This window comes from Penicillium argentinense (genome assembly GCF_028826775.1).
Source record: "Penicillium argentinense strain IBT 30761 chromosome Unknown utg000005l_segment0_segment0, whole genome shotgun sequence".
Taxonomy (NCBI): Eukaryota; Fungi; Ascomycota; class Eurotiomycetes; order Eurotiales; family Aspergillaceae; genus Penicillium; species Penicillium argentinense.
In genome coordinates this window covers 5,637,166-5,651,827 of record NW_026622664.1, presented here as the reverse complement: position 1 = coordinate 5,651,827, position 14,662 = coordinate 5,637,166, and the positions used below count along the sequence as shown (strand labels likewise).

Genomic DNA, 14,662 nt, shown 5'->3' with positions numbered 1-14,662 from the left:
TGCGGTGGCTTGTATACATGAGGACATATTAATCACGTGACCACGCGCGCCTAACTCGCGTCCTCTGCCCGCCGCATCCACGACAGACGTCCGTCCACGCCATGGTTTTCAAGCCATTCAAGCCTCCTTTGATTAGGAAACCCGAACATGCGACCGAGAAACCTGCCGGCGAGGACCAGGAGCACCCCGCCAAAAAGCCCCGTCTTCAAAAGGATGATTCGGTCATCGAGCTTGAGACGCGTCCTGGAGCCGCAAGTCGGAAACCTCTACTACAAGTCAAAAATGTCGGCAAGGATTCAGCGGTGAAACCAACCCCTGCAATTATTTCCAAGGAAGACGCTACCTTTGAAAGATTCTTCAATGCTCTCTGGTTAGTTTTGGCGCTCAACCTTTGCCTCTCGCCCGAAAGAATATCACCTAACCTACTTTTCGGCGCAGGAGAAAACCGAGCACGAAGAAAAATAAGACATGGGATGGAGATGGGGTAGTCGCAACGCGCCAGGGATTCGTCTTCCTGCGCGATGATGGAGGCAAGGACATGGGACGGTCAATGTACGAATCGATATTGGAGCCGGGGACAATGCTCTATATCGGTGGAAAAGAGGTCGAGATCGACTCCGAGATTCCTCGCCGACAATTTCTTACTGAGCAAAAGTTTGTCGGGGACTCGAAACCAGCCCCAGCTCCCGCTGCAGCACCCAAAAAAATACCGGCGTCGAAAAAGACGGAGGCTCGAACTGATTCCGGGCGAATTTCTTCCCTGGCATTAGTAACTGGCAGAACTCAACCATTGAAACGGACTGCGTCGGCACTAGATGGTGATAGCTCCACGAAGGCACCATCGCGTCTAGGCGCTTACAAGAGTCCCTTGATTGAAGATACTGTCGTCCCAGTAAGCGCCGACAAGATAGTCCCGCGCCATGACCCCAACGCAAAGGATGCATTGATTATGCCCCGGCCAAACCTCGTGCCCAAAGGAAAACAAATCGTCGATGTCGTCGTTGATCCTCTGCTGTCCAAAAGCTTGCGACAACACCAACGAGAGGGTGTCAAGTTTCTCTACGAGTGTGTGATGGGAATGCGCGACTTCAATGGCGAGGGTGCCATTCTCGCCGACGATATGGGACTGGGCAAGACGCTGCAAACAATCACTTTGTTATGGACACTGTTAAAGCAGAATCCCATCTATGGCGAGGGCCCGGTACTCAAGAAGGCCTTAATTGTCTGCCCTGTGACTCTGATTAATAACTGGCGAAAAGAATTTCGCAAATGGCTTGGGAACGAGCGCATTGGAGTTTTTGTTTTTGACGACAAGCGGAAACGTTTGACGGATTTCACCAAAGGACGAGCTTACAATATCATGATTGTTGGATATGAGAAGCTGCGAACTGTACAAGAGGGATTGGCAAAGGGCGCAGGCGTCGATATCATCATTGCCGATGAAGGACACCGTCTCAAGACGTTGCAAAACAAGAGCGGACAAGCTATCCAGTCGCTCAATGCGGCGAAGAGGGTCATTCTTTCAGGAACACCCATCCAAAACGACCTACGCGAGTTCTTCGCAGCTGTCGATCTCGTCAACCCCGGGGTGCTTGGAAACTTCAAAACATTCATTCGGGAGTTTGAAACCCCCATCGTTCGAAGCCGACAGCCCGAAGCAACTAGCAAAGACATCGAAAAGGGCGAGTCTCGAAACGAGGAGCTGCGCGAACTCACTTCCAAGTTCATCCTTCGCAGGACTGCCGATGTCTTAGCCAAGTATCTCCCACCCAAGTCCGAATATGTGCTGTTCTGCAACCCAACTCGCGCACAGGCTAGCATCTATCAAGCTGTCCTTGCGTCACCCATCTTCCAGACGGCCATTGGCAACGCCGAAAGTGCCCTTCAGCTTATCACCATCCTAAAGAAACTTTGCAACAGTCCTTCTCTCCTATCGGCCAAAAACAATGATAAATCGCCTAATGAAACTATCACCGCCCTCTTATCGTCTCTTCCACCAAACTTGATGCGCCACTTCTCTCCGTCCGCAAGTGCAAAGGTCCGAGTGATGGATCAGCTCCTGGACAGTATGCGCTCACAGACCTCCGAGAAGATCGTGCTTGTCTCCAACTACACATCTACGCTGAACCTATTAGCCACGCTTCTTACGTCCCTCGGCCTCCCCTTCCTCCGCTTAGACGGCAGCACTCCTGCCCAGAAACGGCAACCACTTGTAGACGACTTCAACCGTCTTCCTGCTGAGACCTGCTTTGCTTTTCTGTTATCTGCGAAGGCTGGCGGAACAGGCCTCAATCTCATCGGCGCGAGTCGACTCGTTCTTTTCGACGTGGACTGGAACCCGGCAACAGATATCCAAGCCATGGCCCGCATTCACCGCGACGGACAAAAGCACCATTGCCGCATCTATCGCATTGTCCTGAAGGGTAGCTTGGAAGAGAAGATTTGGCAGCGCCAGGTCACCAAACTGGGATTGGCCGATAGTGTCATGGAGCACAAAGACAGCGTCGCGCAATTCTCCACCGCCGAGTTGCGCGATCTGTTCCGTCTCGATGAGGAAAGTACTTGTCAGACTCACGATTTATTGGGATGTGACTGCGGAGGCAAGGGTATTTCCTCTGGTATCGCCACGCCCGCCGAACTGAGGCAGAACAGCGATGCCGAGCCGAGCGATACGGACTCAGACGATGATCTCCCTGAGCTTGATTTCCATGCTTTGAAAAAGGCATCCGAAGTCGACATGGAGAAACAAGAAAAGGCTATCCGTGAGGCGTCTCGTCGCCACGCAGCAAAAGATGAGAAGAGCAGCACGAAGAAACAAAAAGACAAGATGCACCAGTCTCTTGCGCAGTATTCTCACATCAACCCGGCCTGTCTCGTTTCCGGTGCCGACGATGCGGAAGAAGTCGCGGCTGCTGTTGATGACGATGTCCTCGTGTCCTTGCTCAAAGATGAGTGCAACCGCATTGGCTACATTTTCAAAAAGACGAATGGCGCCGAGGTTGAGACTCGGACGCCCCTGCCGGAAAAGTCATAATTGGATATCTGAAACGGAATTGGCGTTGGGCATTGTGGTTCTTATTCCTTTCTCTTGCATTTATAGAGCTGCACGAACCGTGTTCAATGTTGAGGCCCAGAATCATCAGATCATAGCATGGAAATCAAATGGATATCATGATGCATGAATTTCTCCCACTCAATATCAATGTTCAAGTCCAACTGCCTATCGACTGTCCGCACAAACCAACAACTCACGCCTTGTCCAAATCGGTCACAGTCACATACACCTGAGTCTGGCCCCGCCTCGTAATAACAAATACCCGCTCGCCAAGGGGCTTGATATCTTCAATTGTAGTACCATGCAAGTCGAAATCAAAGCGGCGCGCAAGACCGGCAATGGCCTTGTAGATTTCCGCATATGCCAGACTGGAAGAAATAAGTATCAGTCTTAAATGGATATGGTCTTATAGCCACCAAATGTAGGCAGAAAAAAGACCGATATATGAACTCACGTAATTCCCAGACAAGCTCGGCTACCTTTGGTGAAATTGACAATATACCTCTTCAGATCCTCGCTCTGAGCACCCTGGAGCCATCGTTTGGGATCAAATTTGTCCGGGTTGGGAAAGAGGGTTGGGTCACGGTGGATAAAATAAGTGATTGAGCTCATGGGAGTCTAGATGGATCAGCCTTGTCTTTCCAAATCCTGAGACTAACTATTACTCACCCCTGGAGGAATCACGTATTCGCCATATCTCAAACTTTCAGTCGGTGCAATCCGAGGCATTCGAATCAGCGGACCGTATGCTAAGCGGAGGCTTTCATATACAACTGCCGTCTGCATGTTCATCAATAAAGGACTTTCCAGGCCATGAAAAAGTACTCACAAGGTAAGGGAGTCTCTCCAACTCCAAAAGGCTGACAGTGCTAGTCGGAGTCGGCAGCTTTTGCTTCAATTCCTCGCGCAATCGGTACAGTACATCCGTATTCAAGGACAAATAAAAGACCGAGGTTGTCAGAGTATGCGCCACGGTCTCAGTCCCCGCACCGAGAACAAGAAGACCCTCGTCCTGGAGACGCTCGAGAGTGCGTTCTTCGGCTGGGACATCCGGAGAAATCAGCTTGTCGAACATATTCTGCTGAATCCTTTTCTCGCTAGTCTCTGTCTTGATTCCATATTGTTTCCCCTTATTCATCGACGAAGCAGCCTGGTTGAAAATAGCCTCCATAGCCTCGAAGATCGTCGCTTTCCCAGGTTGCAGACGTCGCAGTAAATGAATCGGAATCTTCCGAATCAAAACAATAAGCCAAGGAAAAAAAGAACCAAGATGAATCGTATTCGCAACTTCAAGAAGTGCAGAACGAGTATCACTCCGGAAATTCTCATCATCAAGGAACCCCCAACTATTCCCATAGCAATATTCCGTAATAATATCGGACGTAAAGGCATTCAGCGCATTATCCAGACGAATAACCGTCTTACCATTATGAAACTGACCGAGCCGGTCACCCAGCTTTTGCAGGTACTTGTCAATTATCGGAGTCATGGTCAGAATAGATCGTCTGGAGAAGAATTCGCTCAAGATACCGCGTCGGATGCGGTGATGGTCGTGTGGGACGGTGGCTACCATCGAACCGAGGACACCTGATGCCTGCGCCACTCTGACGCTCTTATCCCGGCGACGACTGCTAGCTGCGTAGATCTCGTCGTAGAAGAACGGGTCGATGATGTGTACTTCGTTTGGTGTGATGCGGACGATTGGACCTGTTGTGGTCGTCCACGAGTGTTAGTCTGATCGCATACGCCTTTTTATTGCGGCGTTCCAAGTGTACCATATTTTTGGTGCATCTTTTCAATTTGAAAGATATATCTTCCATCACGGACGCAGTTGTAATAGAACTCGTATACATGGGTGATTGCCGCTAACTTCGGACCAGGGATCTTGCGCAGAGGATGAAAGAAGAGGCGATAGATACTTCGTAGGGCAAAAAGAGTCGCCAGGCCGAGCAGAACCAGCCATGCTCGTTGAAGCAACATCTGGGCGAAGGTTTAGTAGAGACTCGGGTGTGCTTAATCCCGAGCGGCAGACAGACACGATTGCGAGATATAATATGTACTCCACACCGGCAGAGCTTGGCTGTATCTTTAATCCTTGCCTGGAATTTGGGGATACAATCTAGAGAAAAGCTAACGAGGGGCATCCAGCTAAAAACACTCTATATTTATCCGCCCTATCACACTTTCAAAAATCCCGCTTATATTTGCAATTTGAGAGAGAACGGGCCAAATTGGAATTATACTCTGTGGCTGGCACCAATGAAAATCTGTGCTTCAGCTAAGAAGGGGCAGACGGTGTCGCGGGTGAGATAGTCGGCACGTCTTGCATTAGTCAAGTATCATCGATGACTCGAGCTAGTTTGGGTCTGCATGAGCGACAGGTCCAGACCATTTCGAGATTTTTGATTATTCGAGTAATGAAGTGCATAAAATGGGAGAAGGGAGTTTAAAAGGTTCCAGTCGCTTTATTCGTTTTCGATAATGACATCTTGCAGTCACATTCACAGACAGTCGGAAATTCAGTTACCCCGCAGAAGGAGCGTGGCTTACCACCCCCCACCCCCAACCCCCATAGTGTCCCATACATAAACCGATTTGAGTAATTGCATGAAGACAGAGAGAAAAAGTAAAACCTATCACAGCCACATCACGATCGCCATGCCCGCACTGTAAAATACGCTAGTCCCGTCTCCGCGGCCACAGTAAACATCCACCTTTATTGGCAAGAACGACTGGCTATCATATCTTATTGCTTAATACGTGAAATTCTAAGAACTTGTTGGTATTAGTAAATGCATCTAAGAGTTTTTCGTAGATAAAGCACCAGCTAGCTTCTCCTTCGTAACAGCCCATAAAAGATCATTCCCAAACTCATCCACGCGATCTCGATCGCCCTCTTCAGTCTGTAACCCAAATTTCCGCTCCATCAACATTCTCATCGGGACATTTCCGGAGTGACTCCAGAGCCGGATCTCGACAAGTTTCAACTCGTGTAGTCCATAGTGAAACACCATCTTGAGGGCATCGTGGCCATAACCTTTTCCCCGCATGGCCGGCTGGATCATCAGGCCTGCGACGCCGGCTCGAGATGTATTATCTCCCACTTGAATTCCCCTCATGGGACCAATCCAGCCAAAACCAGCGATTCCAATGGGTGCGTCATGGTTTGGATGACAGATGAGGAACATGAGAGATGTAAGAGGCTCTGAGAGAGATGTCCATCGTTGAGCGATTTCTATCAACTGGGCGATTGAAGCTTCAGAGAGGGACCTGTCGAATTTTGAATTTGCGTTATTCTGGAGAATTTCCAGTATTGAGGGTAGATCTTTGTTTGTGGGTGGACGAAGGCATAGGTCTGTTGATTTGGATTGGAGGCTGAATGTGGAGTCGCCTAGATGACCGACGGCCTGGTAGGACAGGGGTGCAGAGGCAGAATGCATGAGCATATGAGGTGTCCAGATTCACTGGTCAAAGCAGTATGTTCAGGACTGGCTCTGCCTCGGCGCTTCCATAAGCGAAGAAAGAAATATTGGGGAGCGGTGATGTGGGCGCATCGAGGGCGCAGAGGTGAAGATCAGATTATAATTGGGCGTTGTTAATTGCCGTCACGTGCCAAAGCGTTGAGTTAATGGCCAAGGTGCTATTAGCAGTTTACAAATAATAGGACATAAACGGTTGGTTGGCCAAAAAATTCAGCTTCGCATGTTGAATTTGGTTTTAATGGGTGTCAAAAGTATGTCAGATTAGCTATTGATACTAGAAATCCAGAAATCCACAGGCCAGAAAGATCTGGCACGAGATCTAAATATACAAAAGAGATAGCCGAGGAACGGCAGGGTGATATCTAATACTCAAAAGTAAAAATGCGACAACGAAAATAAAAACAAAACATGCACAAGACAAATACCTCCCATTCACCATGCACCAGATCCCAATGCTGACACTGATCACAAGTCCATCCCAACACCAACCATATCAGCACCCATAAGATACACTTAGTACCGAAGCTTGCCAACAAGACCGAAGGTATACGCCGCCTCAGCCTCGCTCTTCATCTGAATCATGTAAATGCGTTGCGAGGTAGCGGTGACACCGCCCTGTTTCGCGACTACGCCACCGGCATTCTCTTCATAAACAGACACAGCGATACCCGTACGAGCGACACGCTCGAACGAGCTCTCGGGAAGACAGACGTCCAGCAGGATTTCGCCGCGGGTCTTGCCGCGGATGATGATGCGCTTTTCGGACTCGGCCTCGCGGCGCGGCGTTGCGGCGCCCGAGCTGGGAGGGATGATCCGCTGCCGTCGCCATGTGTGCCGCTGCCCTCGCTACGGGCACTGACGGCGGTACCGGGGCGGGAGGGGCTCTTGGGAGGAGCAGGCATTATAGTCAGACGAGCTGCGCCCATGTCGCGCCACTTGGAGGCGGTTTCGCGGAGATAGATGCGGATCTTTGCGTTGGATAGACCGATACCGTCGGCGCCCTTGATGGCAGCGGCGATACGGCCGATTCCAGAGGAAGGAGAGTGGCCTGATTCACCAGACCCAGAGTACATGCTGCCCTCACGGCCGCTGCGGGATGTCACGGTTGACCGAGAGATGTTGAACATCCTGCTACCGGCACCGAATCGTTTAAGAGCGGAAAAGGCGCTGCTCATGGTTCCGACACTGCTCTCGGAACCTTCGGCGAGGGAGCGAGGAGAGCTGTCGGCACGGTAGCTCTTTCTGCGGCGAGGGAAGCCGAACCAGCTGCCACCGGACTTGGTAGTGGGTTCATAGGTTGGGATTGGGTTATCGAAAGTACCACCCCGAGCGTTCTGAAGAGCGATATATGTTGGGTTGTTAATGCGAGCCTGGTTAATCAGGCCGTAAAGAGCGTCACACTCGTCAGGGTTGCGAGAACGGAACATGATGTTGTTGCTAGAGGTGATCTTGGATCGATCAGTCGGAGGGGAGCGGATGCTAATGTCAATAGCAGTGCCGCGGCGAAGAGGAACAAGAGGAGTAAGCTCCATAGAAATGAGTGGACGCGATGACCGGGATAATCGGTCAGAGCTTGTAGAGTCGGCGTTCATAGTGAACGCTTCAATAAGGCCCGGGCTAACCATGATGCTGCACTCGTCGGGGATCAGGGGTTCCCAGCTGCCCTTGTCAGACCAGGCAAAGAGAGATGCAACAACCTTGGTCGACTTGGTAGGCTGCACAGGGGTGGTGCGATAAACCACTCTGCGAGGCAGAGTTAGATGGAGACAAGGAACTGGTATCAGAGGTTGCCGTAGCCGTGTCATACGGTCTGGGTTTGGGGAGGTTGATCTCATCATCTTCAGATTCAGAAGAATAGTCGGACTCTGATTCAGATCCGGATCGTGAATACTCCGAAGAGGAGTAGGAGTAGCGACGCACAGTCGAGGCGTCCGAGTCGGTTTCCGAGTAGTCAGAAGCAGTGGAGGGCTCGTACTCATGCTTCAGGGGGGAGGATCCGCGGCGCTTGAGTCGAACGCCCGAGGGGCTGAGCACAGGTTGATTGTTGCTCAGCTTGGAACTGGGAGAACGATGGGGAGGTGGAGGAGGCGGCGAGTCATCATGTTTGGACTTGCGGCGAGACTTTCTCCTGCTTTTTGTAGGAGTCTCCGGGATTTCCTCTTGCTCAGGTAGGGAGTCTAGAGGAGGATAATCTTCTTCCTGGTCGTCTCCGATGTTGGAAGGTGACGAAAGATGAGTTTGGCTGCTAGCGCTGCGGATCTTAGGAATCTGGGGAAGATATGCCGACGGCACAGAAGATACGCGAGGAGACTCTTCCTCCGGCTCCGGCTCACGAGGAGTTTTTGGTGTCTTTTGATGAGACTTCAACTTCGGAATTCCTGATTCCTTCGCAACATCCTTGCCGCCACCGTAAAATCTTGTTTCTGCTTGCTGAGGGGTGGACGACTGGGGCGTTGTCGGTTGTGACCGCGGCTGGGGAGCTGGAGCTGGGGATTCGGGCTCTTTCTCTGCAACAGTGGTTGTCGGAGATGCAGGAGGCTCCGAAGACGGGCTATCACCATATCGAGACATTCGCTTTGCCTTGGATCTCTTCAATCCTGAAGGTGACTTATCTGGGCTCACGGTCGAAGGCAGAAGGGGCAGGCCGGGACGAGACTGCTTCGCAGATACATCCGATCCTCCGGCAGTATACTCAGTGTCACGAGTAGCTGTCGAGTATACAGAGCTTCTATTATCCGTCAGAGCGGAATCCACCGTGCTCGGTTCAGAGTAGTGTTCCTTGGGTGTCAAAGAACAGCGTTTGCTATAAGCCCTTTCGCCAATCGGGATATCCACATCACTAGGGTTTGGTCGAGGAGGAGATTCAACATCGGACTTGCGTGCCTTGTGTTGTTTGGCTCGGCTGATAAAGCTCTGGGTACGGAAGATTGTCGGTGGGATAGGGTCAGAACCCAGGAGCTGAACCCATTCAAGGCCAACCTCGACCTCGTCGATACGGAGGGAGATCAATTCCTGCCAGTACTTCTCTGCATCCGGAGCACTGCGGAGCATCAGAACAATTTCACCCTTGCTATCCCCAGTGCGGGCGGAAACACAACGCAGGTCCATGGGTGGGAAGAGCAGCCAACGATCCGAATGATCAATTTCACAAATCATCAAGTCACCACCCGCCCCATTGCCCGGGGAATTGTCTCGGTAAAGCAACTCGGCACGGCAGTCAACCAGTTGACCACTGGAATGATACAGAGACAAGTTGAAGAAGTCTCGAGCCCGGACACGGCGGCTGCGATCGACTGTCACATTTTGGAGAACACCCAGCGTCATCGGGTCTCGCGCACGACTCGGGTCAATGCTAGAAGCAGACTCATCTTCCAACCTCGCTCGTTCGTCTCTGGCTCGTTTGCGTGCATCATTCACAAGATCCTGATACGCCGCTGCGATCTCTTCGGCCTTGGTAGAAGGCTGGATTGTATTGATGCCTCGAAACGTCTTTGAGAGATACTTCAGGCGTACCAGAGGTCGCTTGAGGAGATACGCAACATCGACCTTTTCGCCATCATTGCCAATCACATCGCCGTTCTCGTCCCGCTCCAGACCTTCGTCAAGACTCTTTGTGTCATCATTGTGGTTGGTCTCATCTTCTTCCAAGGGAGCCAGATTCACGATCACATCCTTGAAACCAAGCCTCCAGGCCTTCAAGTACTCCCGATACACTCTCTGGGCGCCCTGAGCCCACGTAAGCAATGCATCGGCGTTGTCTTGTGGGATGCGTTTGTGCAACGTCTTCAACCTCTCAACCGCCACGCCCATATTGACAATGGGCTTTGAGAAATTCACATCATCCTTCGGATCTAGAGACGGCCGGAAGAGACCCGCAGCAATGGCCGAGTCAGAGCGTGAAAGGACACAAGTCAGCAGAACCGGGATAACACCACCGACAAGTGTTTTGAGCTCGCGCATATATTTCGACTCATCCGCGGCAAGCTCAGCCATGATGTCGGGGATCGTTGCGTTGGCCAAGCGGCTCTTGTTAGAGCGAATGCTTCCTTTCGATCGAGTACTTCTGCTCCGGCTGGGACCTGACAGGACGGTCATCAGATCATTGTGAGTCGTGAGTCGTCGCTTGAGTTGTGATGTCACCTGGGGAAGAGAATCAGGGTCAAAGTGGTCCTTCTCCTCAGCAGCCTCTTCGGCCTCTTCCACGGTTTGCGGAATGTGCTTTTCAGATTCAGATGCGGTCGTCTTGGCTGGGCCTGTCGAGCCTTCGGGAACAGTGCTCAAAGTCTCACTAGAGGCGATTGTGGACAGCCGGTGATTGCCGGTTTTGGGGAATGGCCGTTTGGGGCCGGTGGGAACGGGTGCATTGTTTGCAGACACCTCCGATCCCTCTGAGAAGGGCTGCAGTTCAGATTCCGAAGGGGCCAGGCTGTCTTCGTACCACTTGTCGTTCTTTTTGTCTTCTCGGATACGCAGGGCCAGTGGCCGTTCAATTTTGTCTGTGCTCGATCGTTTGGATGTCGACGGCGCATCGCGTTCTAGATACTTGCGAGGCTTCTCCGAGGACGACGGACGATCCTTGTCCCTGGAGTGTCGACTATGCGAGCTCTTTGGACGAGACTCGCTCTCCACGGACAGTTCAGACCGAGAGAAGTTGCTAGACGCGATCTCGTCAGTAATCTGCTGAGATCGCCGCGCCCGCGCTGACTTTATGTCAAGAGGACCGGGCATGTCACTCTTGTTGTCTTCGCCGTCCACGAAAGGATCCGAAGTCCCGGACAGCCATGCTTCGATCTTGGCTCCGCGGTTTCCGGTTGGAGGAGGTGTAGGCCTCGGTGGCTCGGCTTCTGGCCTGGTGAACATCTTCCTGGACTCATCCAGCATATGCGCGAAGATGCCACCCTTTGGTCCCTTGGCGGGGCCAGTACGACGCCTGCGCGACAGCTCCGTGAAGTCAGCTTCGCTTCTGGCCCATTCCCCATCGTCGGGGGGCGGGGATTGTCTGCGCTGACGCTCTGGAATATCGGACATGACTGTAGACCGCGGCCGATCTGTCTCCGCATCGCTGTCTGCTACCGACTCGGCATCTTTACGGACCGTGGAGCGCGCCCGTTCGCGAGGGGGAGATCTAGATATTGCCGTGTCTCGACGGGGCCTGGCTCGCGGCGGATCTCGACTTTTATCGCGGCCATCGTTCTTGTTGTCCTTTCTCGTGCGCGGGGACGCTGCATCTTCATTCGTCGTGTACTCATTGATGCGCTTCGGAATCGGCAAATTGCGCGGGGCAGTTGTTTGTGTCGTTGATCGGTTTCTCTTCCAGTGCTCGTCGCTAACGACTCGCTTTCGTGGCGTGCTATGACTGCGTTTCCTCGTCGTCGGCGCGGTCTTCTCTTTGTCCTTGAGTGGCTTCTCGATCCGGTCGAGCTTCACCTTGCCGGGCTTGGGCTTGGGCTTTTCCTTGCCCTTGTCCTTCGTCTGGTTCTCCTCGTCATCGTCATCGTAAATTCCATCGTCGATCGTAATAACTCCTCCGCCTTGTTGCTGCCACTGCCGAACCCTCGCGCGAACCGTGTTCGTGTCGTGCACTCCAAGCGGCTGGCCGATATCCAGCGGTTTTGTCGGGGTGGGTTTGGCACTCCCTCCACGGTTGGCGGGCCGGTTTGGCGTCGCAGGAGACGGCATCGATATCTATCCCCCAAAACAGTGTCAGCACTCTTGTTCCCCAGATATTCCAGTGTGATGTTGGCGATGCGGGCTGCCGCCATGTGCTTTGTTGACAGCTCGAGGTTGCTGTTCTGGTGCTGGGACAAGGAAATCATGACTTACCACGCTCGGTCGCCGCTCACGTTATGACCTCGTCGATCAGAAACCGCGACCGGGCAGCATTTGCTTCAGCTTCCTTTGTCGCTGGCGGTGGACGGAGGGATGTAAACAAGCTGCTTGGGCTGCCGGTGGAGGCTGACACCGCCCGATAAGCCGCCCACCTCAGCCACTTCGCTGCCGGGGAAACCGCCGATCGACACACTCTCACGCTGTTCAGGCAAGGTGCAAACTCGGCCCTGCAAGGTGCCTCCCGCGGCTGCGCGTGATTTGGTCGTCTGCGTGCAGCACTCGGACGCTCGAAAATTTGGCTGCACCTGACAGACAAGGCCTCGACTCGCTTGGCATCACCAGCCTTTGTCAGGGAAAGAAAAGGCGGGAGGCACAACGCTGTTAACAGAGCCGAGTGGGACACAGCCGGTTTTTATGAGTGCGCGTCAAAGCTGTCGAGTGGCCCCTGCTGCAGCAAGTGTGGGAAAATGGGTGCTGCCCAGCTGGTGAGTGCGTTGGACAGTCCACTTCGTCGTAGTGCTTCGCAGCGGGTATAGCGGTGTATCCGCGTCGTGACTCGATACTTGCCCCGTTTCAGCGTGCTACAACTCTGGTGTCGGGACAAAGAGATCGTTGTCTGTCTAGGGTATGTCGCCAAGTAAAATTACACTCCTTGCTCTCGCTTCGAAGCTTCCCTTCCCCCTCGATCTTGATTCTGACCAGGCCAGGACCAAGCATTATTCGTGCCCACTGTTGATCGAGAATCTCCCGTCCCCACCAGCACATCCACCAGCCCACCCACCCTGGTGCCGATGACGAAAGAGGTGTTACTGGCTCTTGCGCCGCTCGCCTGACACTTGCTGGGCCCGAACCGCGGCCGAAATGGTCGAGATGCTGTTGTAGAGGTAGTCTAGTGACCCGTCAGCCAGTTTCTTATTGTCTGTGTCTTTTCGATGAATAATACTTACAGGCTGGAACCACGATCCAGATGAAATTCATGAAAAAGTAATACAGCCAAAAATAGTAAGGCTCCGGTCGGCTGTAGGGGACCCCCTTCACATAGTCATCGAACAGGCTCGTTGCATAGTATAGGGTATCGCCGTAGAGATGGCTCATGCACACGATCACTTGGATCGGGTGACGCAGAGAGTGCCGCGTTGCGGTCAGATATGCAACAGTGAAGCAGAGAGGCCCCCACAGGAGCTGGAGGGCGAGGAGTTAGCAGGTCATAATTTATTCCAAGTGACATTCTGCCCAGCTTGGGGAAAAATAAAGGACACGCACCACAGTCATGGTCTCCATACAGAGCACCAAAGTGTCCGAGGTCATGTACCGAGAGTCGGACAAGGCGTATTCCTTCCATAGCTGCCCAAACAGATCCTGTGCCGACGCCATATGGTCATGGTGGACCATGAAATAGCCTTCGAAGAAACAGTGCAGTGTTCCCGCTGTTATTTTGCCTCTTGTCAGTTCTTGTGAGATTCTTCATCGTAACGATGCATCCAACCTCCGGATGGTCATACAGAGCACAAACCACAGGATGGCGATCCGATCGCCCATCCGCAGCGACGGGCGCACGTAACTGGCCGCGGCAAAAGTCAATCCCAAGAGGGCCGCGCATCCTCCGCCCATCGCGACGAGCAGCTCGAACACCGAGGCTTGGTTGGGCGAATAGCCGACAATGTCGGCCCCGAGGGGATAATAAGGGTGTGAAGCCGGCATCGTGCCTGCGTAGGGCGAATCGAAAAGCTTGTTCGAGTGGCCCCTGGCAAAGTCGGGAGATCCGAGGGACAAGAGAATCGCTGAGCTATCGTTTAGCCTCAAGTAAGCTGGTGTCCGATCATTAATCCCTGACACGGCACGGGGGGTGTTTGTTTGGCCTCGAGTTCTGCGGCGCGATGATCAAATCGATGACACTTGGTGTTGTGGAGCACATCGGGAGCAGTGAGCCAATGAGAGGTATATATAGTATTGCTAAAAGCTAGCCGAGTTGTATAGCCCGATTTGACCGTGATGAAACCTCCACAGAGACAAGGAAAGGGTCCGAAAAGGGGGGCATATTGATGGGAAATTCCTTTAATATTGGACTGAGGTTGAGAAGAAGAACTTGACAATACCCAGCGCATCAGCCGGATTGCTCAATCAGGCATGGTCTTGATCATTGGAGAGCCCTACCATTTTCTCTGATAGAACTCACCCGAGCTAGGTTTCTGGTGTAAAATCGTGTCCTGACCACAACCCGGGCCTTCCTTGCCCTTCGTACCAGATCTTACCAGATCTTGAATAGGCAAGCGACGTGTAGAATGCTCGGCTCTCA

The 14,662-nt window shown here is 52.5% G+C and overlaps 5 protein-coding genes across 5 annotated transcripts; 1 reads left to right on the top strand and 4 right to left on the bottom strand.

Moving 5' to 3' along the window:
- Nucleotides 1-101: 101 nt before the first annotated feature.
- On the top strand, nt 102-3,034 carry N7532_006920 (DEAD/DEAH box helicase; the record flags this gene model as incomplete). The annotated part of the gene is made up of 2 exons (XM_056619414.1): nt 102-370; nt 439-3,034. 2 exons carry the CDS (start codon nt 102-104, stop codon nt 3,032-3,034), a joined length of 2,865 nt encoding a protein of 954 aa, XP_056475573.1.
- Nucleotides 3,035-3,248: 214 nt separating this feature from the next.
- Nucleotides 3,249-5,035, bottom strand: N7532_006919 (cytochrome P450; the record flags this gene model as incomplete). Its single annotated transcript, XM_056619413.1, has 5 exons — nt 3,249-3,423; nt 3,510-3,673; nt 3,725-3,835; nt 3,885-4,762; nt 4,831-5,035. 5 exons carry the CDS (start codon nt 5,033-5,035, stop codon nt 3,249-3,251), a joined length of 1,533 nt encoding a protein of 510 aa, XP_056475572.1.
- An 818-nt stretch (nt 5,036-5,853) lies between these two features.
- N7532_006918 (GNAT family N-acetyltransferase) lies at nt 5,854-6,495 on the bottom strand (the record flags this gene model as incomplete). Its single annotated transcript, XM_056619412.1, has 1 exon — nt 5,854-6,495. One exon carries the CDS (start codon nt 6,493-6,495, stop codon nt 5,854-5,856), a length of 642 nt encoding a protein of 213 aa, XP_056475571.1.
- A 555-nt stretch (nt 6,496-7,050) lies between these two features.
- N7532_006917 (uncharacterized protein) lies at nt 7,051-12,216 on the bottom strand (the record flags this gene model as incomplete). The annotated part of the gene is given in 3 exon segments (XM_056619411.1): nt 7,051-7,383; nt 7,398-8,280; nt 8,306-12,216. 3 exon segments carry the CDS (start codon nt 12,214-12,216, stop codon nt 7,051-7,053), a joined length of 5,127 nt encoding a protein of 1,708 aa, XP_056475570.1.
- Nucleotides 12,217-13,172: 956 nt separating this feature from the next.
- Nucleotides 13,173-14,067, bottom strand: N7532_006916 (EXPERA domain-containing protein; the record flags this gene model as incomplete). The annotated part of the gene is made up of 4 exons (XM_056619410.1): nt 13,173-13,255; nt 13,314-13,548; nt 13,630-13,793; nt 13,869-14,067. 4 exons carry the CDS (start codon nt 14,065-14,067, stop codon nt 13,173-13,175), a joined length of 681 nt encoding a protein of 226 aa, XP_056475569.1.
- Nucleotides 14,068-14,662: the final 595 nt, after the last annotated feature.